Raw genomic sequence first — 27,219 nt, forward strand, 5'->3', positions numbered from 1 at the left:
ATGCCGTTTTTTTTGCAGTCATTACTGCACTCCACAGGTGCTTTTTTACAGGATCAGTGTTATCTGGGATCCTTGGGACGTCCATTTCCAAAACCTTAACCCCTACCACTACCCTAACCTTAACCATAACCCTTATCTAACTCTAACCTTAACGGCTTAACCCTTACCTTAACCATTTAAAATGTCAACCTCAATGGGGGGTATGGACATCCCAATGATCCCGAATAGCACGACATCATCAACTGAAATTAGGCCCTGTGCATTTTTATAAGGCCCCATTTGTTGGTGAACAGGAATTAGACAAAAATGTAAGGATTTTTTTGTTGCATATATTTGTTTTCGTGAAATGTTACGATATAGCGATATAGCCATTTTGACTTTGTGACTGTGGTAACTAGTGGAAACCCCCTGGCAAGACACGGCAATTTGTTGGGTTTACGTAGGAAACCTGATTGTAACGTGATATTACAGGGTACACTCATTTTGAAATATTTATATTGTTTTCCATAAATAATACCCTAGTCATTAATCATCAACTCACGATCAATTATGTTGTTTTTAAAATGCTTGTTTTTTTGTTGTTGCTTTACAACGCTTTGAGATGTCTTTATGTAAATGAATAGCGCAATAAATTAGTATTATTAGTCAAAATTGGCTAATCTAAACCTTTCGTAAACTCACATTTCTACAAAGGATGAGGGATTAGGCTAATATTTTGTATAAACTATATATGTGGATGAGGTGTCACAATGAATCGCCTAGCAACCATTGTGAGTTAGTAAACATTCTAGTGCGACAAACAAGGGGATACAATTTGGCGGCAAAAACATGTATTTATCATCCGCAAAATTATAACATTTCCAGCTTTTATAATGTCACGAACGAGAGATCCCTTTCCTTTTCCTAAAACTGAGAACGACTACTCATTGACTGGGGCAAGGCAATGTCAGGTAGGCCTAAATTGCAGCTCTAGCACTGATTATATTTGAACATTTTTTTGCCTAAAATATTTAAAAACATGATTTCCGCTATTTGATCAGCCTATGCATTCTTCTTTCCAACTGAACAGAAAGAGCCATTTGATAAACCAACACACATAGCTCAAAATGACGAACCGTGGAGTCGTCTAAATGACAGGGCTACTCTAGCCAGCATCAGAAGGAATGTCCGGTATCATGACCGGCAGGTAGGCTAATATTATTACTCTATAATAGGCCTATGCCTACAATTAGCTTGACACAAAGGGCAACATGAAAATAAGTTGTACTAGCCAAATGCAGATAGCTAGTACAATATAAACATATTTGACTTGACTGATTCATGTACACATTTTACAGAAATTGAAGAAATGCAGAATTTACATCATAAAGTGACATACAAACAGAACGATCATCTATCACATTACTGTACTCTCTCCCAACCAAGGCACCTAAAGACAGCCTAGACTTCCATCTGAAGTCAACCTATGACCACCATCAAGAGTTCCTCCGTAGTAAGAACCAGACCTTATACCAGAGGGAGACTGTTACTGACGACCATGGGTGAGTGTGTGATGGAACCGGGGAAGGGGATGCTTGCAACTGTGGTGCTGCTGTAGTCGAGAGCTCTGGTCAAAAGTAGTGCACTATATATGGAATAGGGTGCCAGACAGCAGCTATGGGAAGAGATTAACTAAACTAATGTACAACTTTAACTCTGTAGGAGGACTCTGAAGAACCGTGGAAAACATGAAGCCCCCCTGTGTGAAACCGAGAAAGAAGTCAAAGTATGGATGAACTCACAGAAGTCTTCCATCTACAGCATTGAGGGAACAATAGGTAAGATGTCAATATAATCCTGAGTACTTGTTCAATAAATAATTGATTAGTGAATACTTAGCAAATAAAGGCAGACAAGAAGAGTATGAGCATGACTGAAATCCAATCTATAATCAGGTAGTCTGTGAAAGGAACATCTATCGTAATCTCATTTACTTCTTGTGATTGGTGTATGAAGAGCTTTTTGACCATGGCCATAACTACTGGGACTTCTAAAAGATTGTTGTCCTAGTTCTGACCTAATTGTAAAAGCCCTGGTTCTGGCCAGGTATGAGTGAAATCAGTTATCTACTGGTCTAGGCGGGGCATTTTCCCTAACAATGTATTACTTATTTTTGTCTCCACAGAATCTCACCACAATGCCTCTACTAACAGGGGATACTCCAGGAAGCACGATGGGGGATTCTACTCCACCTAATAATCCCCTCACACAACTCACACAGTGAACAATGAACATCACTCAACTTTCAGTGAACTACCCCCTACTCTCATTCAATTTCCAGTGAACTACCCCCTACAAAAGATCATTACTGTATTACAGTATTCAAGTCCACTGAAACATCTTAAAATAAAAGCATTCTTTTGACAGTACATTTGTTGAGTGGTGGTTGCTTTTTCAGCAGACAAGCCAACAAGTCGTGTGAAAGCATGGACCTTATATAATCAAATGTTTGTTTGGCTGGTTGCACATTTAACGTATTTTTTTTGTAGCCACCCAGGCTTTTTAAAATATATTTTAATGGGGATGAAGCAGCAGGGCCACTGAATGCCCATTATAAAACTAACCTGGCACACGTTTCCCTTCTGTCCACAAACGCTCACTACTTGACCCATTATCTGGCTAAAATAATTGCGAGCTAGCTTGCCTGGCTGGACAAGAGTTGGCTGGCGAGCTAGCCAGAAAACGTTGGCTAAGTAGCTAGCTAGCCACCTACAATTGTTAATTATCGTCTCAGGGGAACCATTTCTTAATTTATGGCAGATCAGAATCGCTGTTATACTCATTGGCCGGTGTGGAGAATGAGGTAAAACTACAAATCTCCTCGGCACTAGTATATCTGATCGAGTCATCACTTCTGACCACAATTTCTTGTGGAGCCCTGAAGTTCGTGGAAGCTTCATGCTCATCGCCTCAGGGGCTCGCATGTCGGGTAATATCATTTCAGAATCGGGACAAGGCCAAACCCCGACCAGATCAAATAAGATCACTGTGTAGTTTTTTGGTAGCTAGACTTACAAACATAAAACAATCACACTCTCTCATTCGTACGCTCACCACATTCAAACAAACATTCAGTCGTACACGCACACAACAACCATATACACACTAACATTCAAAGAAAACATGAATGGCTGCATTTCCGTCTTGTTTAATTTATACATCGCAGAGAATCATGGGAAATCACGGGGGGGAGGGGGGTAGTTGTAGTAAAAGAATAGCTTGCCCTCGTGTGGCCATAAATGGCCAAGCGGGCATGCGGCTAATGAGTAGGCCTACATTTGCTTGTTTATAATAAATCACACAACATATACAGTATACATATATATAAATACCTTATAAATTGTTAAAATGTATTTATTTACTGCAATATATTTTAAACACTGTTTCCATGTTCACCCTCTATTCCACCTTCATCCACATCTTAGAATATCACACTTATAAAAACATACACTTTGCATCACTGTAACAAGGGACAAAGTACTGGCAAATGCTAAGATGTGGTTCAGATCATTAGTGTCATTTTTCATGTCAAATTAATGGCTGTATTATAAATTGGTCCTGTGTAGGTACATTGGTCCAAACTCCTGAACCCCAACAGCACTAGTCACATAATGATGAAGCCTCACTCTTCACTCATGTAACTGGCAGTAAATTCAACAGGACAGGCACTTAGAATATATTTCCACCAGTACCATTTTTCTTGAGAAAACCCACCACATAAAATCTCGAAACTCCTTAATTTGAATTAACAGAAAGAGATAAATCAACCACCCTATTTTGACCACTGACTGCACACAGTGGGACACTCATGTTATTGATCTCTGTGTCAGTCAGTGTCTTGACCTTTTTCATCAACGTTCCAAATCAAATAAACATCTTACTTCAGAAAGTGAAGGGTGTGTGGCATGTTGACAGACAGAAGACCACATTTCAAAAGTGTGTAGCCCCATCCTCATCCCTTGCCACATTGTTCATTGGTCCCTGGTTACAACCTCAGCGGCAGTGTCCATGTAGCCTCGTCCCAGATCTGTTTGTGCGGTCTTGCCAAATCCATTGTTGTCATTGTCAAACAAATCTGGGACCAGGCTAGTGTCCATGAGGTGCCGACTAGACAGTCCAGTCTCCTAGTTGGTCACTTTAGAAAGAGGACGTAGAACGCCATGGTCACACAGGATAGAGCCACTGTCAGGTGAAGTCTGGTCCCAATCACAGACGCTGTTGCGACAATAACAAAGACAATCAAGGTGATATCAAGTTGTAAACAACATCACATTTCACACTCATTAGAAAAGCCAGTGGAAGTGTGTGTGAAAAATGCACAAGTGATATGCATTAACTTTAATTGAAATCATGCTTAACTTTCCCTTTTAGAAAGCATATGTTTAAGGGTGCCTGATTTAACGCTGTTGGCCAATTATCAATCTCTGGCATGGTATTTTGGGAGGCACCATCTTATTCCCATTAAATACCTTTGTAGAACACCCCCCAGACCCCTCTCTTCTCTGCCAGCAGCCAGCCCTTCACTCGAGGCACTTTCTTCAGGTAGGCACACGTGCAGATGAACAGCAAGCCGAACACCAGTAAACCATCGAATGAATACACTGTTCAGAGAAATATACTAGGCATTATAGCAAATTGATGTATCAATTTCATAGATTTGTTTGTAAACAGTTTATGAAATTAGCTAAAGTTAACGAATTGTGCATTTCAAGCAAGTTTCACTTTCATTTAGGGCTTTATTATGCTTTTGACATGAATGGCTTGTGCTGTGAGCCACGTCTCCACATTAGCTAACGTTGGCTAGTTGGCTTGCTAACAACACCTGAACTTCCTGGTGGCTAAAGTTAGTTAGCTAACTACGCTAGTTAGCAACTGTACTTCCATTTGTATCATGATACAGAAATAAGCGTCGCATACCGTTTGCCATTTTCACAGGTTGTGGTTACTGCCAAGAATTTTTAAATCAGTAATGTATCGGTCTGCTTCTTGTCGTTTGTTTAACAGTAACACGAACGACTTCTGTAAACAGGCTGATCAGTGGAGCTCGAAATACGTCAATTTGAGTGCTACTGGAAAGGGAGGACTAATGGATCGACGAGTACGAAGCATCACAGGAACAGAAGGAATGCTCGAAGCAAAGGCAGTCAGCTACTAAATTTTTATTTGTTTGACCAGATAAATATGTACATGGTGCATTTATCTGAGTACAAGGACAATCAGAGCGCTTTTGAGACACACAAGTACATGAAAGCCAGTTGCAAAACCATTCTATTCCATATCTGGTACAATAAGGGTGCATCTCTAAGTGGATTATTTTCCTTTTCTATGTCCATCTGCATTTTGCGGTGATTAAAGAGCTAAACTGGACCTATGTGATGTTTTCAGATCTATGAGGAAAGGAGTCAATAAGAGGAAGCCTCTTTAGACTATTGTATGAAGAAAAAAAATGTATGCACTCACTAACTGTAAGTCGCTCTGGATAAGAGCGTCTGCTAAATGACTAAAATGTAAATGTATTGAAATGCACCCCGTGTGCAGGAAAATCCACCACTCTCCATTCACATTTAGGGCTGGTTTTCCTAACACAGATTGATCCCAGTCCTGGACTAAAAAGCGCTTTCAATGGATAATCTCAATTTGTAATGTTTTTTTTAGTCCAAGACTAGGCTTAATCTGTGTCTGGGAAACCGAATGTCTAATCCTATCTATAATCTAAAGTAGCAAGCAAGCATACTCTATCACTCTTTTGAGTCCCCCAGGCCTGTTGGTTCCTGTAACATTCCAATATTGGACCTATTGAAAACACCTTACAGTAGTAGCACTTATGTATTCATTAATTTACTTGAAAGGATAAAGGCCTTTGTCCTTAGACCATGTTGTCAGATTTATGGGATGTAGCTCAGTTGGTAGAGCATGGCGTTTGCAACGCCAGGGTTGTGGGTTCGATTCCCATGGGGGGCCAGTATGAAAAAATAAAATAAAAATGTATGCACTCACTAACTGTAAATCGCTCTGGATAAGAGAGTCTGCTAAATGACTAAAATGTAATTTACTAGACGGCATTAAAGTGCTCAGCTGTCAAGGAGTAGATTCCCAAAGATGCTGAGAGGAAAGCAGCATAGCAACTCTACTTGTTTATTCTGCATTACATTACATTTGTAATTTGGAGTGGTTAAAAGCAGCATTGATGTCCACGGCAATTAGCTAATCTGACATCCAAATCCCTGGGGGTTGTGGTTTGTGGTGAGGCTTAGTTTGCATCTCAAATGGTGCCCTATTCCTTATGTAATGCACTACTTTTGACAAGAGCCCTGTTCAAAAGGAGTGCACTACATAGAGAATAGGTTGTCATTTGGGACGCACACTTAATCTTGAATAGCGTAATGGGATTACAGGGGTTGTCTACTACCACTGTGTGTTGACAACTGGTAGGTTAAGTCATTGAACTGTAACCTACAGACAGACTTCTCCTCAGCGACCGCACTACTATGTTGGATTTGGAAGCCACAAAGAAGCAGACACCTGTCTGTGTAGAGGTGTGTGGCATTTGACAATGGACTATTGAATAAGAGAGTGAGGGGGGAGAGAGATCTTGTAGCTTGATAGAAACGGGGGACCGTGGCGATCGTGCCATGGAAGGGTCATACAGCGCAAAGAAAGTGAGTCTGTTTATTATTGTATGAACTCCTGTCTGAACTAGCGGCTCAACTATCACGTCTGGTTGTCTGTTTGGCGACCTGTCACAGGTGGTGGTGACCATAGAAATATAATTATGTTATATTTCTATGGTGGTTAACAGGTGATTCTGCTCAACACAGAAAAGTATCTGATCTGTGATGATGATAATGACCTTTAAAGATGGGATTCAATTTTCATTATGCATTAGTCCAATGGATGGACGGCATTGCTTTCTGGATTTGAGATGTTTTATGGGGTTATATTGAAGGCAGAGCAAACAACTTTACTGTGCCTATATTTAATCAGTAATAGACCATTACAGACAGTGTGTGGAATGATCCAGAACAATCTAGAACATTACAGACATGTCATTTGTGTATATGTATATTTTTTTCAGTAGTCTGGATGTGTACTTTGATGTGTTTTGGCCAAGAATGAGTGATAATCACTGAAGTTTACCATGTTTCATTTTCAATTAGGTGAATTATACAAGTTGTTCAGTGCAAGTTTACTTTGGATGAATTTATGGTATATCAATTCTGGGTTGTCTGTCCTTCCATCGTAACCAAGCATTGCCATTTGAATGAATTGAAACAGCCTACAGTGCATGATCAAAAATGTATTATTCAATTTGATCTGTGGTTTTGCTTCAGATCCAACCAATGATGTTACGACTAATGGCCACAAGGTGGCCAAGTGGGTTGTAAAAGATGGGTAATCTGAATCTAACAAGAAGGGAAGAACTTCTTATTGAACTGGTTTGACCATAAACTGAATCTAAGAGGTTGTCCCCTCAAGAAATGAATACATAGTTGTTGTGATTTAGCACAATGATATGAAATGGAATGATATGTGTTGGAGTTTGGTGTAGCGGTCTAAGCACCCGACTCCGGACCACATATGCCCCCTCGGCGACGGTGCCTGAATGGTTTGGGAGAGTACAAACCAGTAGACCAGATTGGACTGGTCTGGCTGGCGACTGGTGCTCACGCAGTCCTTAACTTTGGATCTGTCCCAGTCTCCGTCCCTGGCTTTGTCCTGGCCTAAAAGCGAGTCACCTTGTTCCCTGTCTGTCCTTCTTTATCCTCCATTTCCAGATCAACACCCTGCTGGGACCTGGCTCCACGAAGGAGGGAGGGGGAGCGAGAGAGAGGGCACCAGGACAGCACAGCTTATACACCCAGTGCCATAGATAGCAGATAGTTCTTGGCACCATACAGTCTTTAATATAGAGTGACAAGTCTTGTATGGCACATTTCCATACAGGATTTACCCCAGTGTTTCCGGCACCCGTGTCTCACTGGGCCATAGTTCCGGTGGACCTGCTATCCCTTGGGGCCAAAGCCAGGCCACTGGTACTTTTCAGCTGGAATTTACATAACAATGGTTAACTGTGAGCTTTAACACCTCACAAATCAACTGTTTTGATTATGCAGAGGTTGATTCTTCTAATAATATAATAATAATATGCCATTTAGCAGACGCTTTTATCCAAAGCGACTTACAGTCATGCGTGCATACATTATTTTTTTTTTTGTGTATGGGTGGTCCCGGGGATCGAACCCACTACCTTAGCGTTACAAGCGCCGTGCTCTACCAGCTGAGCTACAGAGCTCTTCACAAGTCCTCACTGTCAGCCCTAGCTATGGAAACACAATTTTCCTAGTATAACATAAGGGTGTATACACTATTGTAACACAGATGTTACAGTTGAAAAGCAGCAATAGACAGACATGCAGGCACAACTTGGCACAGCACAGAGCATGCTGGGAAGTTGATGGCTGCAGAACCAATAGCAGTCACTTCCCACAGCCTCCATGTCTCCAACACATTGTGTGCAGCGCCATCAGTCCAGCACGCAAGACAATCTAGACCAGTAGTAGACCTGCAGTGTTGACATTACTTGTGGCCTTGAGCAAGATGATAGTTTTTGACTTTGTCTGTCTGAGTGAAAGGCCAGTCACAGAAAAGTCTCAACAACTGCATTCTGCCATCTGTCCGCTGGTTAATATGATACTATACATGAGGCCCTACTTCCAAACGAGAGTTGATTTCAACTACTGGGTGTGGCTGGCAGAGGCATCTGCTCTGCTGTGTGTGGACTAGTAGGGACAGTCTGTTATGATGAGTTGATTCTCTCTCACCAACTGTGGTAGCCATTTCTGTACTGCCAATCATAACACTTTACAATACATTCACCTTTATAAAGGGCTAATGAAAGTTTTATAATAAGGCTATTACATGGTTTAAAATGGTTCAAACGGTTTTCAGTTCTAATAGGTTGGTGTTTCTTTTCACTGGCCTCCGAGGTATAACGAGAAGGACGAAACATGCATTTGTTATGTACTACGATCTCTCATATTTGTTGATTTTTGTCATCAAATAGTTAACATGGCATTATTATCATGATGACATTAAAGCTCCTGTGGTGATGATGAGCTTGAGAATGGACTGGGGAAACCTTGGCAACCTTGAGTGTAGAGCCAAACATTAGACAAGACCTGACGCTCTGAAAGGGTGATAAAGCCGCGTTACATAATTCAGTCATCAGCCATCAGCTCCCTCTGTGTGACAGCACTATGAGTAAATACAGACGGCATGCATTAGCAACGCAGCAGGCAACCTAGCCAGGGATGGCACTTCCTCTTTTAGCACTTATGCAATTACACAACCTAGATCCCACAGGGCAAATCAACAAGCAGCTTGATTAACACAGGGATGACTTGATTACATAGCATATTGTTGGATTAAAAGGTGTTCTGTGATGGATAATGTTTTGCACTATAGGAAAATAATACACACACATCCACTGTTTCTTAGCATATTCTGGAGATGGTGAGCAAATAGTATGTTGAGCAAAAGTTGAAAGAGACTCCATATACTGCACCTATGTGGTTCATTGACAGTGTTTCAACCATGAGGTCTTCATCAGTTCCTTGGTACCATCTGGTGTGGATGTATGGTTCCCTACTGCATCATATTAAAAGACCCCATGCAGTGCAATGTTTGTTATACTCTGCTTGAGTTAATTAATGATTTCCTCTCTTTTCTCTCTCAACTTTCAGGTGCTTCCTCAGCGGCCAGGATTTCGACACCACCGAAAAGGTATGTCTATAGTAAAACCTAATACTGATTCAATTCATGAATTATGTGATCTAGATTTGATGGTACAAGTCGAATTTTCTGACGGCAACAGAGCTGGCAAGAGCACAACAGATCTGGAATCAGGCTAGACTTGAGCCAAATCATCAGAAAAATTATGAACCCTTTCCTCTGCTGTAGAGAACTATGTGTGCCGCGAGTCCCTGTCCCGGCAGGCTATAGAGTGTAGTGAGGTCCAGGAGGGGACTCAGACCCAGTCCCAGCAGCCGCCCAGGGTGAAACTGAACGGCTCCACTGTGGAGACACCCAGCCACCACGATCTGCACCGTGAACTACTGCTCAGCACCAAACGGTTGGTTAATAACATATAATATTTAACAGACACTTTTATTCAAAGCGACAGTCATGCGTACATACATTTTACGAATGGGGTGGTCACGGGAATCAAGCCCGCTACCCTGGCATTACAAGTGCCATGCTCTACCAACTGAGCTACAAAGGACCACGTTGAAATAAAGACTCTCATATACTTACAATATACACAGAAATAGACTAAAGGTTATATTATACAGTGCATTTAGAAAATATTCAGATCCCTTCCCTTTTTTCACATTTTGTTACATTACAGCCGTATTCTAAAATGGATTAAATTGTTTTTTCCCCTCATCAATCTACATACAATACCCCATAATAACAAAGCAAAAACAGGTTTTTAGAAATGTTTGCTAATTTATTAATAAAATAAACCTTATTTACATAAGTATTCAGACCCTTCACTATGAGACTCAGAATTGAGCTCAGGTGCATCCTGTTTCCATTGATCATCCTTGAGATGTTTCTACAACTTGATTGGAGTCCACCTGTGGTAAATTCAATTGACTGGACATGATTTGGAAAGGCACACACTTGTCTATATAAGGACCCACAGTTGACAGTGCATGTTAGAGCCAAAACCAAGCCATGTGGTCGATGGAATTGTCCATAGAGCTCCAAGATATGATTGTGTCGAGGCACAGATCTGGGGAAGGGTACCAAACATTTCTGCAGCATTGAAGGTCCCCAAGAACACAGCGGCCTCCATCATTCTTAAATGGAAGAAGTTTGGAACCACCAATACTCTTCCTAGAGCTGGCCGCCCGGCCAAACAGAGCAATCGGGGGAGAAGGGCCTTGGCCAGGGAGGTGACCAAGAACCCGATGGTCACTCTGACAGAGCTCTAGAGTTCCTCTGTGGAGATGGGAGAACCTTCCAGAAGGACAACCATCTCTGCAGCACTCCACCAATCAGGCCTTTATGGTAGAGTGGCCAGACGGAAGCCACTCCTCAGTAAAAGGCACATGACAGCCTGCTTGGAGTTTGCCAAAAGGCACCTAAAGGACTCTCAGACCATGAAAAACAAGATTATCTGGTGTGATGAAACCAAGATTGAACTCTTTGGCCTGAATGCCAAGCGTCACGTCTGGAGGAAACCTGGCACCATCCCTACGGTGAAGCATGGTGGTGGCAGCATCATGCTGTGAGGATGTTTTTCAGCGGCAGAGACTGGGAGACTAGTCAGGATTGAGGGAAAGATGAACAGAGAAAAGTATAGAGAGATCCTTGATGAAAACCTGCTCCAGAGCGCTCAGGACCTCAGACTGGGGCGAAGGTTTACTTTCCAACAGGACAACAACCCTAAGCACACAGCCAAGACAACGCAGGAGTGTCTTCGGGACAAGTCTCTGAATGTCCTTGAGCCAGAGCCCGGACTTTAACCCGATCAAACATCTCTGGAGAGACCTGAAAATAGCTGTGCAGTGACGCTCCTCATCCAACCTGACAGAGCTTGAATCTGCAGAGAAGAATGGCATAAACTCCCCAAATACAGGTGTGCCAAGCTTGTAGCGTCATACCCAAGAAGACTCAAGGCTGTAAACACTGCCAAAGGTGCTTCAACAAAGTACTGAGTAAAGGGTCTGAATACTTATGTAAATGTGATATTTCTGTTTGTTATTTCTAATACATTTGCAAAAATGTCTCAACCTGTTTTTGCTTTGTCATTATGGGGTATTGTGTGTAGATTGATAAGGAAAACTGTAATCCATTACTTTCCGAATGCACTATAGACAGGTGTGTGCCTTTCCAAATCATGTCCAATCAATTGAATTGACCACAAGTGGACTCCAATCAAGTTGTAGAAACATCTCAAGGTTGATCAATGGAAACAGGATGCACCTGAGCCCAATTTCGCGTCTCATAGCAAAGGGTCTGAATACTTATGCAAATAAGATGTTTTTATTTTTTGTAAAAAAAAAAAAAAATTGCACCAAAAAATAAAAAAAACAGTTTTTGCTTTGTCATTATGGGGTGTTGTGTGTAGATTGAGGAATTTATTTTATCCATTTTAGAATAAGGCTGAAACGTAACAAAATGTGGAAAAAGTCAAGGAGTCTGAATACTTTCCAAATGTCTCCAAAGTTTTAAGAAAGATCACATTTGCCAACGCATAAACAAAATTAATGGTTTAGAAACACTACATGGCCAAATGAGTGGATTTGGCTATTTCAGCCACACCCGTTGCTGACAGTAGTATAAAATCGAGCACACTGCCATGCAATCTCCATAGACAAACATTGGCAGTAGAATGGCCCGTACTGAAGAGCTCAGTGACTTTCAACGTGGCACTGTCAGAGGATGCCACCTTTCCAACTGTACGTGCTGTTATTGTGAAGTGGAAACATCTAGGAGCAACAACGGCTCAGCTGCGACGTGGTAGGCCACACAAGCTCACAGAACGGGACCGCCGAGTGCTGAAGCGCGTAGCACGTAAAAATAGTCTCTCCTCAGTTGCAACACTCACTACCGAGTTCCAAACTGCCTCTAGAAGCAACGTCAGCACAAGAACTGTTCGTCTGGAGCTTCATGAAATGGGTTTCCATGGCCGAGCAGCCGCACACAAGACTAAGGTCACCATGCGCAATGCCAAGCATCAGCTGGAGTGGTGTAAAGCTCGCCGCCATTGGAATCTGGAGCAGTGGAAACGCGTTCTCTGGATTGATGAATCACGCTTCAACATCTGGTAGTCCGACGGACAAATCTGGGTTTGGCGGATGCCAGGAGAACACTACCTGCCCCAATGCGTAGTGCCAACTGTAAAGTTTGGTGGAGGAGGAATAATGGTCTGCGGTTGTTTTTCATGGTTTGGACTAGGCCCCTTAGTTCAAGTGAAGGGAAATCTTAACGCTTCAGCATACAATTACATTCTAGACAATTCTGTGCTTCCAACTTTGTGGCAACAGTTTGGGGAATGCCCTTTCCTGTTTCAGCATGAAAATGCCCCTGTGCACAAAGCGAGGTCCATACAGAAATGGTTTGTTGAGATCGATGTGGAAGAACTTGACTGGCCTGCACAGAGTCCTGACCTCAACCCCATCGAACTCCTTTGGGATTCATTGTAACGCGGACTGCAAGCCAGGCCTAATCATCCAACATCAGTGCCTGACGTCACTAATGCTCTTGAAGCTGAATGGAAGCAAGTCCCCGCAGCAACGTTCCAACATCTAGTGGAAAGCCTTCCTAGAGGAGTGGAGGCTGTTAGAGCAGGAAAGGGGGGACCAACTCCATTTTAATGCCCATGATTTTTGGAATTAGATATTCGACGAGCAGGTGTCCACCTACTTTTGGCCATTTAGTGTAATTGTGTGTGTGGGATAAACAGTATTGGTAACTAAATGATGGTGCTTTTATTCCCAGTTGTTGTGTGTGTGTGTGTGTGTGTGTGTGTGTGTGTGCGCATTCATTTGAAGTTATATTTATGTCTCTGTCTGCCTCATGGCAGGGCACATACATACTGTAATGACATTACAGTGACATTACAGTTAAAGTGATATACACTGAGGCCTGAGGACAGTGTATGTCATACCCTGTTCACACAACCATGCCAAATCGAACCGTACTCTTCTGGCTTGGATATTTAATTTTCACATTGTAGCCAGACATGCAGGTACAGCTTGGCACAGCACAGAGCAAGCTGTGCCTGCATGGCCTAGCAACTATGGTGGATGCAAACCAGGCCGGCACAGTACAGCTCAGCTTTGCTTGGCTCAGTAGTGTGAATAGGTCTGAATATGTAGTATGTTGTGCCCCTTTAGAGGCCTGTTACCGGGAGAGAAGCCTGAGCTGAAGCGAGTCCTGGAACAAAGGAGGCTGGAGCAGCATAGAGAGCAGGAACTGGCTCTACGGCCTCCTTTAGAACTGGAGACTGAGCTACGCAAGAGACAGCAGATACTGCTGGAGGTAACACAGACACACACAAACACACACACACACACACACTATGTAATTAAACAGTAATAACAGTAAGGGGATAAACAAATTGTGTATTTACAAAAATAGGCTATGACCATGTTTGAGAAAAAAAAAAACATTGGGATGCCGTGTGACTCAGTTGGTAGAGCATGGCGCTTGCAACGCCAGGGTTGTGGGTTCGATTCTCACGGGGGACCAGTATGAAAATGTATGCACTCACTACTGTAAGTCGCACTGGATAAGAGCGTCTGCTAAATTAACGAAATATACATGTAAAATGAAGTGTCTGAAATGAATCTACTGTTGTGTTTCAGTATGAGCAGGAGGAGATCAGGCGTCGGGAGGAGAAGGAGGAAGGAGTCCCTGAGTTTGTTCGTGTGAAGGACAACCTGAGGCGCACAAAGGTGTCTGGGCAATGAAGGCCACGTGATGCTCGGTCCCCTCCCATCACCCCTCGCAGCCTCCCACTACAAAGGCCCTGGCTGCGGCCCGTTTCTTCACCCAAGAGTCCAAAGAGTGCACTTCCACGCCTCCCTCAACACAATGGTTCTGCCATTACAATGAGACCACCCTCCTGTTTCGCCCTCCACCAGCCTCCACTGCGCCCCATAACCTACAGCTATATGATGATGGTCAACTTCACTGCAGCAAGTTACTGAAAAGACTACTACTGGGACTGATATGCATCTCTTGCTGGACTGTTTATACTTTGTGAAAAAGCTAATAAAGAAGAAGAAAATTTAGAAAATGTGTGATAAATATAAAGCAATGTAGGAACTGGTCAATAGGTTTCATTAAGAGAATGTGAGGGAAAGTGCATAGGTCTACTGTAAATTATGTGTACAGGACAAATATTTTGTTCTTTATGAATAGATTAATTATTTTTCTAAGTATATTTTTTATAATTTACTAGATAACGTTTTTGTTTTGAAGTCTGCATTCAAGTCAAGCACTTGGTTTACAGCAGCATAGCTGTAGCTCAGTTGGTAGAGCATGGCGCTTGCAACGCCAGGGTTGTGGGTTCGATTCCCACGGGGGGCCAGTATGAAAAATGTATGCACTCACTAACTGTAAATCGCTCTGGATGAGAGCGTCTGCTAAATGACTAAAATCAACAAATCAAGTCAAGCACTTGGTTTACAGCAGCATAGTGTAAGTGTGTTAATTTTGGGGTTTGTTTATTTATTTCAAATATCATAAATTAAGTATAGGTTACTCCACTATTGGACACATGACAGTGACTGGAACTCTGGATTTTGTCATTAAAGCATCAGTTGTCACTCATAGCTAAACCCCCAATGACAGATGTTATGTGTATTAGTCCTATTCGTTTAATTTAATTGTTTGCCTGTTCTTGTTGCTCCTTTTCTTTTTAAGCAATGTGTTTACCAAGAAGATAATAAAGATTTCCAGGATTACAAAGGTTCCCTTTCAATAACCCTTGTGTTCTAGAATCTACAGGGACAACAACTTTGAGAATCGATACTTGGGCAGCTCTCCTTCCCACAACTGTTCCCTCTCACTGCGGTCATTCACATGGATATGGGACTTCATTGGCTGATCTTTTCATTCCATCACGGGATGAACGAAAAAAACTGGCCATCTGGAAGGATGAGGGGTGGGGGGGAGGGGAAGCTGTAGCGACATGCTCTCCCTCTACCCTCCCCGCCCCGGCAGTAAAGGGATGCCCGCGGGTCTGGGGGTGGGGTAACATGGGTTGCTTATTTAATTTAAATATATTCTACAATCCATCAACCTCCTTGGGTGACTAAGTAAATGCTTATATTACTCATTCATCTGAGAAAACTATAGTCAAAATACAGCATTGTAAAAGTTAGATTGTGGATGCATGTCACGCATTCAAGTCAGTGGGCTGTAAGGCTAATGCTATTATTCAAGATACAGGCTCCATCACACTCCTACCAGCCAGCTGTCCACCGGCACTCGCCTCTGCCTCTCCCCCAAACTTTTCTTTCCTCCAGCTATTCTTCTCTATTATAATGTTCCCCCTTCGGGTGTCGTGTGCTATGTCAATGGGTGTGCTGTGTCAATGGGGCAGAGCGTGTCCTGAGAAAAAAATGCTCTCGATTGAAAATGTTTCTAAGGGGAATTATCCAACATGAAGTTACATTTACTTTAAAAATCGTTCAGAAACTACACCCCGTAAAATAAAAGGTCTGTAAAATTCACAACTCACAGCAGTTGATCCACGAAAAACGAATTTGCATTTGGGAAACACATTTGCATTTGGGAAACTAAACCCACAGCTCAAGTGAGACACCCCTCTCTCGTTCCAAAGAATGGTATGATCCGAGGACAGATGTCCCACCAGAGAACGGAACGCCGCCCCCCCAATGATCATCACACATCTGACTTGAGAAAGAATCAGCATGCTGTGAAGTCCTCAGGATTGCTGGTCCAACGCGTTTAAAAGGTAAAAACATTCGAATTTTATGAACGTATTGTTGTTATATGGGAAAGTGAGAATACAGTTACAGTGACAGAGTATTCCACTCTGGTTGTTACAATGTTACAATGTAGACAGGGAGAAACTTTCCATCAGGGCAACAGATACAAAGTATAATTCGATGTTATATGGCAGCTATACGAGTTACAATGCATTTTATCTGTGTGACTGAGGATTACTTTTTGAACTCTGAAACGTATGCTTCATTTCAGACCTCAAATATGTTTTACTTTAGATTAGTCACTCTCAGACATCCTGTTATTTTACATGGTTATTATTTGTCTGATAAACTATGAGTCATGACAATTGCTAAACGTTTACTTCCCAGAATTAAAACTGCAATAGTCCTGGTATATTAGTCAGTGAGAGTGTGTTGAGTCTATACAACACACTAGTCATTTCAATGATACAATCATGAGTAGATCCTGCCACATGTTGAAAGCTATTTAACACAGGAAGATGAGACAAAAGTAGCTAATGTAATGGTCTCACATAACAAGCCTTTTGTCTTTTTTTTTTTTACAAAGTTGAATGGTGTTGTTTGCATCCATTGCCACTAAACAATAAAGTTGTCTGTTTGAAATTGTTGACAAACAACTCCTACTGACCTATAACACCTCAGTGTTAATTCTTCCTCAGTATTTGCAAAGCTGAATGTGTTACTAGTGACAAGCACATGGATGATTTGACAATTGACATGGGGTAAAGGAAAAGAACCGGAGACACTATGAATAGGCGAAGAAGCTAAGTCAGTCAGTCACACATCCTGTTACCATAATTTACAGGGGTTGACCACTATTAAGTCGTCTTGAGGCCCGGAGAGTCAAAGAGAGCCATGTGTCTTGATCTTGGAGAACAATGGAGGATCTCTTCTATGGTATCTGTATTTATGTTGTCTTTGGTCTGCAACAGAGGTGCTGTGTCTGGCTAGCATATGGCCTCCACTGCCAGGGACCAGGCAAGTGTGTGTTGCTCATTACCGCAAGTTTATTATTGTCTCCATTGGAAAACTAAGCCTCTAATAATGATGACACAGTTCTGAATGGAAGTTGACATAGGAAACATGTTGCTAGTATCTAGTATAGTATTGATGGACTTTGGCTTGGGATTAGAGTTTCATTTAGATGAAAGATGATCAATCATCACTGTGCTGATTTGTTCTCTCCCATCTCTGGCTGGTAGGAGCGTTGGGCCAGTAACCGAAAGGTTGCTGGATCGAATCCCCGAGCTGACAAGGTAAAAATCTGTCGTTCTGCCCCTGAGCAAGGCAGTTAACCGACTGTTCTCTGGGCACCGATGACATGTCAATTAAGGCAGCCCCACGCACCACTCTGATTCAGAGGGGTTGGGATAAATGCGGAAGACACATTTCAGTTGAATGCATTCAGTTGTACAACTGACTAGGTATCCCCCTTTCCGTTCCTTGTTATGGTCATAGGATTAGAATGAATGACCTTATAATGCCCATTCTAATTCTATGGTTGTGGAGTTTTAGATGTGCATCTTTCCCATCTCTGCCCATTGTTTTACTACTATGTTGATGAATACATGTTTTGACTTTTGGTCAAGAAGATGATCAAAGAAAGAATCTCTCTCATATATACAGACAGAACAGAATGGATCCATTTTGCTGAATGGATGTTGGCTGTTGACCAGCCTCTGAAATCAGACATACTGTAAAGTCGTTTGGTTTCTTCCATAGTATCAGCATTCACTAGAGAATCTTAATTACAGGCTTCACATAGGCCTGGTTTGGTTTCAGTTGAACACACATGCACACGTACACACATACACACACACACCCCTCACTGTTTCCTAGGGTAGCTAGCCCCCGTTGGTAATTCCAGCAGCCTAGACCCGACCACAGTGGTAATGGCAATGATGGTGGGCTACATTCCAGGAGAATCCCAGAGGCTCACAAACACACACACACACACACACACTCTCTCTTCCAGAGGCTCATGGGAATGGATGGTGGATAAAAGGGAAAGTCTGGGAGACAGACAGTGAATCCTCACCATCATCCTCTCCTCCTGTAAACAAACCGTTTCCTGTTAGATGCTTTGTTTTCATGGTCCAGCGATCAGAGAGGAATGAGGATGGGTGTAACAGTAAGCCGCTATACTTAGAAACCCTCCTTAGATAGCTGTCGTCGTTTGCTGTGATCATCATCACAGGACTGGTGTAATTAGCTTGTTATTACAACAGCAATGAAGTCATGATCTGTACTATAGGGTGGAGCATCGGGTAATGGTAATACTTCAATGGAGTGATTTGTTGATTTTCACATTTTCGCCCCTCAGTCCTCACGCTATGTTTTCAACAATCATACTCATATACAGTATGAAGACTATGGCAACATTAAATGTCAGTATGATGACGTCAATGCCTTGGGAATAGACTACCTACGTGAGAATGCTGTTCATTGACTACAGCTCAGCGTTCAACACCATAGTGCCCTCCAATCTCATCACTAAGCTAAGGACCCTGGGACTGAACTCCTCCCTCTGCAACTGGATCCTGGACTTCCTGATGGGCCGCCCCCAGGGGGTGAGGGTAGGCAACAACACATCCGCCCGTGTAGCTCAGTTGGTAGAGCATGGCGTTCGCAACGCCAGGGTTGTGGGTTCGATTCCCACGGGGGGCCAGTATGAAAAATGTATGCACTCACTAACTGTAAGTCGCTCTGGATAAGAGTGTCTGCTAAATGACTAAAAATGTAAACACGAGGGCCCCTCAGGGGTGCGTGCTTAAACCCCTCCTGTACTCCCTGTTCACCCACGACTGTGTGGCCCGCACAACTCCCAACACCATCGTTAAGTTTGCAGACCACACGACGGTGGTAGGCCTGATCACCAACAACGATGAGACAGCCTATAGGGAGGAGGTCAGAGACTTGGCAGTGTGGTGCCAGGACAATAACCTCTCCCTCAACGTGAGCAAGACAAAGGAGCTGATAGTGGACTACAGGAAACGGAGGGCCAAGGATGCCCTCATTCACATCGACGGGGCTGTAGTAGAGTGGGTCGAGAGCTTCAAGTTCTATATGGCAAATGCTGTATGTTTTGGCATAAGTTTACAACTTCTAGAAAGGGCCTGAATGATGCTGGATCCCAACCCCACCCTCCCACCCACCCACTCAGTAGACATAGGCTCCAGGTAACCACAGACTTTGTGAAAGTCTTAGGAGAGTTATTGGGTGTAACTGGGCAAAATACCACATTACCCAGCCTCTGCCTGCCTGCGTCTGATTAGCCAGTTCCTGAGTTCCTGTTGCCGTCTCAGTTTGATATTATTCATGTGGCTGAGTCAGGGAGTCTGAATTCCCCTACCTCACTCCACTCAGACTCAGCCCTGTTAATTTCCTCTCTTTGAGAGGAGGTATTCTAGCCTGAAATCGAAAATGATATGCTCTGAACGTGCACTGTTTCTGCTCATATCAGTTTTCATTCAAGGCTAGAGCTCCTCTTCCTTCCACTGTCTCACTGTAGGCCCCTACCTCAGCCACTCAGCCCTGTTCCTTTCCTTTCCCCTCTCCTCCTCCTGCTCTGTTGTCTCACTGTTGGGCCCAGCAAACCACCACTCCTCCTCGGCTGGAGCTGGATCCAGCCCATCCAGAGGTGTCAGCAGTTATTGAACCCACAGTAGATTATGTACACTGGTGGCTGGATTCAGGGGATACAGGGCCTTTGTTTGCCTCTGTGTTTTCAGCCAACAGCATGCTGTTCACTCATTGTGCTGCTCTGGCTTTCTCAAAGCTGCATCAGTCCACATGACTTACTATACTGAATGGACATAGGATGGGCCGATATGGGCCGACCCAGCCAGTGGGATTCAACATAATAACATCCTGGCCAGGGGTTTCTCATGATCCCTACAGGAACAGGCCTGATACCCATCTCTAAACATCACTGCTGTACATAGGACCAGTGGATTACTTGGACTTGGTCACCCACAGCAGCTAAGGCTACATGACCTGAATGTGTATAGAGACATGCGCTGCATGAGTTCCTTCTGCCCGTTGACATACTCAAGTTGTGTTTTTAGACATAGATACAGAAGATGCATGTCACCAGCCCCAATAGCTGCCCAGTCTAAAGTTATTTCCTGTGTTGTAAAGGTCTTAGGTTGTGTCCGAAATGGTATCCTATTCCCTGAAATGGTATCCTATTCCCTAAATAGTGCACAACCTTTGACCAGAGTAGGGTGCCATTTCAGATGCACACTTGGACTACTGACCTGTTACAAGGGATGTAATGGTATTTTATAATCTCGTTAGCTGCCATAAAGAGGTCCTTTGTGATCTGCTGAAATGTGGAGGAGAGGAGAGGGACAGCTACAACTGATGACAGACACGTGAATGAAAATACAGTTATTCACCTAGAAACTAAATATAGATTTTTCTAGTCTTATCCTTAGCTAACTTTCTCAACTCCCCCCAACCCATGTCAGATGACATGGGAATCAACTCTGTCAATGAGTCAGCCTTCACGTCCTCTCCTGCTATACAGATGGAGGATCTTAATTTGAGCCAGTTTGCTACAGCAGGAAAATAATTCTGCAGAAACAGGAAATGATGTGGATTATAATTAATGGACATTTTTTGTAGTTGATACATTTTTCATTAGGGCAAATCAAGTCTGACTTTTTAAAGTAGAAATTACAAACGTTAGAAGCCTTTTTAAACCTTGAATACACTACAAGTTAGCGTTTCCTGATGTGCAGGAAAATTCTCAGCAACAACATAGTGATCAAATTAAGATCCTACATCTTTAGAACGCAAACATGATTTTCAACTTGCTGTTCTGTACCCTTTGCTTGGCTTTATAAGTCACTTTTAGACTCTTGGGTTAGCTTCAATATCTCAACGTAACGTCCAAGGACAACCTACAGTATATAAAGTGGCAGATTATTGAATAGGCCATAAACATGAGTTGCACACACACATTTTAGATGCGTTCTACAGTGTGAGAATGTGTCAGTGAAATCAGAGATGTGCCATATCATGACTCTCCAGTGGCTTTATGTGAGCTGTCTGATGCTACAGAGACAGGCTAAGCATTGAGACATTCTTCTACTTCAAAAGCCCCTTGAAGGTTGTTTCTCTGGACACCGATTGAATGGAGAGCTGTCGGAGGGAGTGTGTGCGTCTATGTGTGTGTGTGAGACTTTGGGAGGGGGGAACAGGTGCAGTCCTTAAGAGGGGTAATTCCCTTGCCCTGCAGCCATCTGCTTTCTTTTGGGTGTTTTTGTGGGTCCGTCCCTTTAAACACCCTCTGACACACCTCACGGCGACACACAACACACACCCTTCTGGAGAATGGTGGTGCGCCCTGTGACCGTCGCCATGGCGACCAGTTTCGGATTAACCCCTGGTCCCCTCACACATGTGCCGAGTCAAGCGTAGGGGCTGCTGCCTATTGTGATAGGAGAACAGGGGAGAAGAGGATGGAAGGAGGGGGAAGAGAGAGATGGGGGTTTCACTAGTGGGGAGTAAATCAGTGTTTAAAGAGACATTTAGCATCAGGGGTGGAAACGGATGATTGTGCAATATTTCGTAATAGTTTTTTAGGTGAAGCAATTTTTCACTTTCCTGAGTGATCTAAACGTTGGATATGTTTTTTTGTGAATAATGATAATTTATACAATCTGATTAAACTATTTAACTCTTTTCCAACAGGTATTTTTTTTAACACTGTGAAGACCTTCCAACAGCCATGATGGATAAAGAGGACATGCATAAAGAGGAGATCAGTGACACTGACAGTGGGATCATTCTCAACTCTGGTAAGAGCTTACACATCAATAATGCTGAACTTTAGATCTAGGTGCAGATATAAAACTTTATAGAAAGCACTGAACAGATTATTAATGCTGAGACCTAAATATTTTTCATAAGGTAGAATCAAGTCTGAAATTTAAAAGTGGAAATTACAAACTTCAGAAGCCTTTTTAAACCTCAAATACGCTATAAATTGTACATTTCCTCTATGGCATTAAAATTATCCTGCAACAGGGTGATAAAATTAAGATCCTACATATGTAGCTAAAATATCTATAATCCATAACGATCGTTAATTTTGTGATAAAAGCTCAGAATGTGGCACCATGTGATGCCTATAAGGGGGCCTGTGCTCTGTTTGAAAAGCTCCATTAACATCATCTCCAATGTGCGATGCAGGTCCCGACAGCCCCACATCGCCGGTCAAGGACTTGACCACTCACACCCGGGCCATGAGGCTGAAGCATCAGGTTCTGGAGGAGAAACTGGAACTGTGTCTACTGGAAATCAAGAAACTCTGCATCAGAGAGGCTGTGAGTAGTCACACTGGAATGAGGGGTTCTAGTCAACACAAGGTCTTAACCATTAGACCAAGAGGACATCCTCAAAGTTTGAGGTGACATTTGGGAACGTGATCATGAGAACATGATTCCAAATCACCTCTTCTACATTTAGAGTTGGTGGTTAAGATATAAGAAGTGTGTGTTTACAAACAAATCAACTTGGATTCGGGATTTGCTTTATTTACAGGAGCTGACAGGAAAACTGCCGTCAGACTACCCTCTGCAGCCTGATGAGAAGCCCCCTTGCGTTCGTAGGAGAATAGGAGCGTCCTTCAAACTGGACGACAGACTCATACACCAGGATGGAGAGGTACAGTATAGGCTACTCAATTTGGTTTTGTTTCATTTGAACTGCAGCCAGGTGTGCCAACATCTCTCAATGTCTTGAAATAATTGCTCTTCCTGTTATTTGGGTTCTCGACCCCTGATCTAAGCTAAAAACCCTCTCTCTCCACAGGATTCAGAGCTCCACTCCCTAGAAGCTGACCTGGCCTTGCAGCTCCAGATCGTTGAAGCGGCTCGTAGACTCTCAGTGGAGGAGCACCTGTCCAAACCACAGAAGAAGAGCAGGCTGCAGCAGTGCAAGAGGGAGGAGAAGAAAGTCAAGGATCTACAGGAAGCTGTGTTTCAGCACAGGATCAGGAAGGAGTGCTCCTCTCCACCAAATAACAAGAAGAATAACTCAGCCAAACACAGAGGTGAGTGCTGTGCATTTGCTACTGCTGCACCAATCTGGCCACATTGGGCTCTGCAATCTGCAGGGAGGCTAGGTTACGTTCTCACTCAGTCCGATGGAGGTTGGATGGATGGATTGTCTTTTTTAAACACAGTTGTTTTGTTATTGAATCACAAAAGCAGTACATTTCATAAGAATTACACTACAATGTTGATAATTTCCCAACCCCTTCCCCTAATTGAATAAAGTCTTGAATAAAGCTTTTTTTGTCCCCAGATCTGTGCATGTCTGATGACAGCTCCCTGTCTGATGCAGTGGCCCTGGACGATGGTGAGTTATCAACTAACACAGTAGAAATGCCAATGCAATTCAACTCCTCCAAAGTGTCATGTCTGACTCTTAGTATTATGTCTCCTCTGTATATCCATAGACGTTGGCTCTGGCCCTCTCTCTCCCTCAGTGTCTGTAGACCCTCTCCTGCAATCCTCTGTGGGCTCCCTGTCCCTCCGGTCCTCGTCCTCCCAGGGCAGTCTCCAACACACCTCCGGCCAGAGCCAGAGCCTCATCTCCAGCTGCAGTGTGGAGCAGACCCAGACCTCCATGATGGGCTCCAGCTGCAGTGTGGAGTACCCTGAACGCTCTCCCATCCAGAACTCCCCCTGGAGAGAGTCTAGCCTGGACCAGCCCTACCTAAGACCCAACAAACCCCTCTCTGCCTGCAGCAGCAGGTCCAGGTAAGGGTCCTCGTCCTTTTTGGATTGAAACGCTGTGGACTAATAGGTGGAGCAGCTGACTGTGCAGGTCCTACTTCACTACTAAAATATTTGTTCTGCCCAGAACCCCATAAAAAGCTATTTGCTTTTGACTACATATACTGCACTACTTTTGAACTAACAGTTGTTTAACTCCTGCCCTGCCCCCTCTCTCTGTCCCTCTTTCCCTGAGCAGCAGTCCAAAAGGGACCCCAGTGTTCCCTGCAGACAGTAGAGTCCTGCCCTCCCACTTCCCCTCCATTAAGAATCTGGCTCTGAGACATGGACAGACCCACTCCTCCAGCGCCCCCTCTACTCCAGAGCTGCACGTGCGCAGACAGTACTCACAGTCCTTCAGGTAAACAATCAATGCTTCAGAACGTCAACACCGTAACGCAGAATGTCAACACCATAACGCAGAATGTCAACACCATAATGCAGAATGTCAACAGCATAACGCAGAATGCCAACACCATAACGCAGGATGCCGACACTATAACACAGAACGTAAACACCATAGCAACATGACTGTGTTGATTACCTTTATTGTGTCTTCTTGTGTGTCTATTGTTGTGGACTTTGGTTGTGGATTTGTCATAAGTAACATCAATTATATTAATAAAATACATTGACTAGAATACATTTAATAATGAAGTTGCTTTATTAATGCACGTTATAGAGACATACACAAGTTGCATCACAGTAGCTCACTTTTTTCCTCCCGTCTATTTTCCTCTTCTCAGACTTCCTAAAAGTAAGCCCACTCATGACCTGGGTGAGGGACGTGGGCGAGCCAAGTTGCCACGCCGACGGCCGGAGTTCCTGGTTCAGTCTCCACAGTACTCCCCCCAGTGCTTGTACCAGTCCAGCTCTGAGGACAGCAGCTCTGAACACTCTGTCCCCTCCTACACCAGCTCCCCCAGCCAGGACAGCGACAGAGATAATCACATAGACAGGGAGGGCCCCGCACCCACTGAGATCCCCAAGCTCTGCCCTCCTCCCTACGGCTTCCACTACGGAGCCCAAAGTCCCACCAGCCCTGCGTTCAATGGCTCCAACAGCCCCAGCTTTTACAAGAACAACAACCAGCACCAGTCCTCTCCCAGCTTGAGAACAAGAATGGCGGAGGAAGGCCCCTGTTCCCCTCTTTCCCCGCAGGACCTGGACAGTCCCTTGGGGAGAGATCTCTACCTTTCCCCCTCTAAGGCCCCCCAGCACAGGCACTGGCAGCAGGAGGGACAGGGGCCCCCACCGTCATCCCCCAGGCGAGTTCTGAAGCCCCCACCCCCCTACACCCATCTCGTACGTACCCCGTCACTGAGGGAGTACCCCAACCACCCCGCCCGGGTGCTGCCCAGGGAGATGGTGTCAGAGGAGCTCAAGTGCTGGCACCAGCGGAACCAGTTCCAGAATCATAACCAGTTCCAGAATCAGTTCCAGAAGTCACGCCTGGGTTCCCTGGAGCGCCAGGGGTCGTTCAGAGTAAAGAGACCCACGTCCCCTCACCTCCCACCCTACATGCAGGTGACAATGCCCTCTAACACTCACCAGCATAACACACATTTATCTTAGCATAACTAGCATCTCCCATTTATATATTAAAACATATAGATATGGAACTAAAGGAATGTGAATGTAATGAACATTAATTCAATGTGTTGTGTTTCAGGGTCCCCACCAAAAGGTGATCCTCCAGAGGGCTGCAGATGGAACTCCAGTGCAGTGGTTTGTTGAAGAGGACTCAGAGATCATTAGCCAGGTGTAACCACAGCCATATATATGGTACAGAATGATATGTATATCTATACAGTATATGGCTCTGGCTGTAACCAGGGGGAGTTGCCCTACTGCAGTATGCTATGCTACACACGAGGAAGGAAGGACCATCTCTATTGAGTATGTCTGTATTTATTGAGTCAATGGACTCTCTGTGAGATTATACTCTTTGTCCCTGATGAGGGACAACTGTCCTTGACAAAATGCAGAAGAAGACCTTTGCTCCATGGGTATTTGGGTACCATGATAAGCACCTAGCTCTACCACTTGTGACCTATGTATTTTATTTAATGCTTTATGTAAAGCAAGTGTCATTTCTTTGTAAGGCACTTTGCCAGTTTATTTATTTTATTTTTAAAAGAAGGTTGAAATGGTGAGTCAATTTGATTATTTTCTACAGGTTAAATATCATACGTTTTTGTAACAAATTCCATTAATTTGTAACTGACATTAACATTTCAAAATTACTGCTTACTGTAGACTCTGTGTCTGGTACACATATTTGCACAACAAGGTTCATCTAGGTTCCAAATGAAGTTACGGCATTCCTAATATAATAATTTATTTATTTAATAAAATGTCTAGACTCTATCTTTGTTTTCTTTCTCTATCTATTAACTTAAGATGTTTCCTTAAGTAGTATAGGCACAATATACAGGTAACTGACAAAATAAAGGAAACACTAACATAGTGTCTTAATAGGGTATTGGGTCACCACGAGCCACCAGAACAGCTTCAATGCGCCTTTGGGCAGTTACCTGTAACTATCACTAAATCCTTAATATTCTTTTATTATATCATTTTTAATATTATTTTTGAAAATAGTGTTAGAAAATGCTAGAAAATTGCTGTTTCTCCTGTAGTAGACTAACAATAACATGAAATAAGCTGAATGTTAACCTGTTAAAACTATTCATTTATATTAACCTAAGATGCCTTTGTTTCTAAGTGGTTGGTTTGAAGCATGATTGTGTTGGATGTTTTCACTGCATTGCGGTTTTGTTGTGGTACTAACCAGTTGATTGTATATCAGTTTTGATATTGTTTGTATATTTTTAATAAAAATAGTTTATATTACTGATTGTCAAGTGCCATTT

At 43.2% G+C, this 27,219-nt stretch overlaps 4 protein-coding genes and 2 non-coding genes across 7 annotated transcripts; 4 read left to right on the forward strand and 2 right to left on the reverse strand.

Moving 5' to 3' along the window:
* Window positions 1–756: 756 nt before the first annotated feature.
* cfap276 (cilia and flagella associated protein 276) lies at window positions 757–2,408 on the forward strand. Its single transcript, XM_041858001.2, has 5 exons — window positions 757–950; window positions 1,070–1,186; window positions 1,426–1,541; window positions 1,702–1,817; window positions 2,165–2,408. The coding sequence occupies exons 1-5, from the start codon at window positions 873–875 to the stop codon at window positions 2,233–2,235; spliced, it is 498 nt and encodes a 165-aa protein (XP_041713935.1). The 5' UTR covers window positions 757–872; the 3' UTR covers window positions 2,236–2,408.
* A 387-nt stretch (window positions 2,409–2,795) lies between these two features.
* Window positions 2,796–3,190, reverse strand: LOC121546873. The gene has a single exon (XR_005996462.1). It is a non-coding gene; the product is annotated as a small Cajal body-specific RNA 2 (non-coding RNA).
* On the reverse strand, window positions 3,172–5,127 carry LOC121546760 (protein kish-B). Its single transcript, XM_041858000.2, has 3 exons — window positions 4,957–5,127; window positions 4,509–4,640; window positions 3,172–4,254 (listed from the first exon to the last, which is right to left on the reverse strand). The coding sequence occupies exons 1-3, from the start codon at window positions 4,964–4,966 to the stop codon at window positions 4,172–4,174; spliced, it is 225 nt and encodes a 74-aa protein (XP_041713934.1). The 5' UTR covers window positions 4,967–5,127; the 3' UTR covers window positions 3,172–4,171.
* Window positions 5,128–6,476: 1,349 nt separating this feature from the next.
* zgc:195245 (uncharacterized protein LOC565483 homolog) lies at window positions 6,477–15,153 on the forward strand. Of its 2 annotated transcripts, none has more exons than XM_041857998.2 (5): window positions 6,477–6,575; window positions 9,783–9,822; window positions 10,000–10,171; window positions 13,950–14,094; window positions 14,421–15,153. In XM_041857998.2, exons 1-5 carry the CDS (start codon window positions 6,528–6,530, stop codon window positions 14,523–14,525), a joined length of 510 nt encoding a protein of 169 aa, XP_041713932.1. In that variant the 5' UTR covers window positions 6,477–6,527; the 3' UTR covers window positions 14,526–15,153. The 2 variants fall into 2 exon arrangements, with proteins under 2 accessions (XP_041713932.1, XP_041713933.1); XM_041857999.2 differs by having other exon boundaries at window positions 6,492–6,698.
* Window positions 15,154–16,342: 1,189 nt separating this feature from the next.
* inavaa (innate immunity activator a) lies at window positions 16,343–27,199 on the forward strand. Its single transcript, XM_045209306.1, has 10 exons — window positions 16,343–16,540; window positions 22,254–22,360; window positions 22,755–22,888; window positions 23,106–23,228; window positions 23,376–23,616; window positions 23,871–23,924; window positions 24,025–24,328; window positions 24,543–24,704; window positions 25,090–25,870; window positions 26,016–27,199. The coding sequence occupies exons 2-10, from the start codon at window positions 22,291–22,293 to the stop codon at window positions 26,109–26,111; spliced, it is 1,965 nt and encodes a 654-aa protein (XP_045065241.1). The 5' UTR covers window positions 16,343–16,540; window positions 22,254–22,290; the 3' UTR covers window positions 26,112–27,199.
* Window positions 19,148–19,220, forward strand: trnaa-cgc. The gene has a single exon. It is a non-coding gene; the product is annotated as a tRNA-Ala (tRNA).
* Window positions 27,200–27,219: the final 20 nt, after the last annotated feature.

The sequence above is a fragment of the Coregonus clupeaformis genome, chromosome 30 (assembly GCF_020615455.1).
Source record: "Coregonus clupeaformis isolate EN_2021a chromosome 30, ASM2061545v1, whole genome shotgun sequence".
Classification (NCBI taxonomy): Eukaryota; Metazoa; Chordata; class Actinopteri; order Salmoniformes; family Salmonidae; genus Coregonus; species Coregonus clupeaformis.

Bases quoted from the DNA above. Each gene is read 5' to 3' on its own strand.
- cfap276 (XM_041858001.2), top strand. From the start codon at position 873: ATGTCACGAACGAGAGATCCCTTTCCTTTTCCTAAAACTGAGAACGAC. The intron at 1,542-1,701 runs GTGAGTGTGTGA...TTAACTCTGTAG, and splicing joins ACTGTTACTGACGACCATGG to GAGGACTCTGAAGAACCGTG. The intron at 1,818-2,164 runs GTAAGATGTCAA...TTGTCTCCACAG, and splicing joins CAGCATTGAGGGAACAATAG to AATCTCACCACAATGCCTCT.
- LOC121546760 (XM_041858000.2), bottom strand. The intron at 4,255-4,508 runs GTATTTAATGGG...TTGTCGCAACAG, and splicing joins CTGGGGGGTGTTCTACAAAG to CGTCTGTGATTGGGACCAGA.
- zgc:195245 (XM_041857998.2), top strand. From the start codon at position 6,528: ATGTTGGATTTGGAAGCCACAAAGAAGCAGACACCTGTCTGTGTAGAG. The intron at 9,823-9,999 runs GTATGTCTATAG...CCTCTGCTGTAG, and splicing joins ATTTCGACACCACCGAAAAG to AGAACTATGTGTGCCGCGAG. The intron at 14,095-14,420 runs GTAACACAGACA...GTTGTGTTTCAG, and splicing joins GACAGCAGATACTGCTGGAG to TATGAGCAGGAGGAGATCAG.
- inavaa (XM_045209306.1), top strand. From the start codon at position 22,291: ATGATGGATAAAGAGGACATGCATAAAGAGGAGATCAGTGACACTGAC. The intron at 23,925-24,024 runs GTGAGTTATCAA...GTATATCCATAG, and splicing joins TGCAGTGGCCCTGGACGATG to ACGTTGGCTCTGGCCCTCTC. The intron at 25,871-26,015 runs GTGACAATGCCC...GTTGTGTTTCAG, and splicing joins ACCTCCCACCCTACATGCAG to GGTCCCCACCAAAAGGTGAT.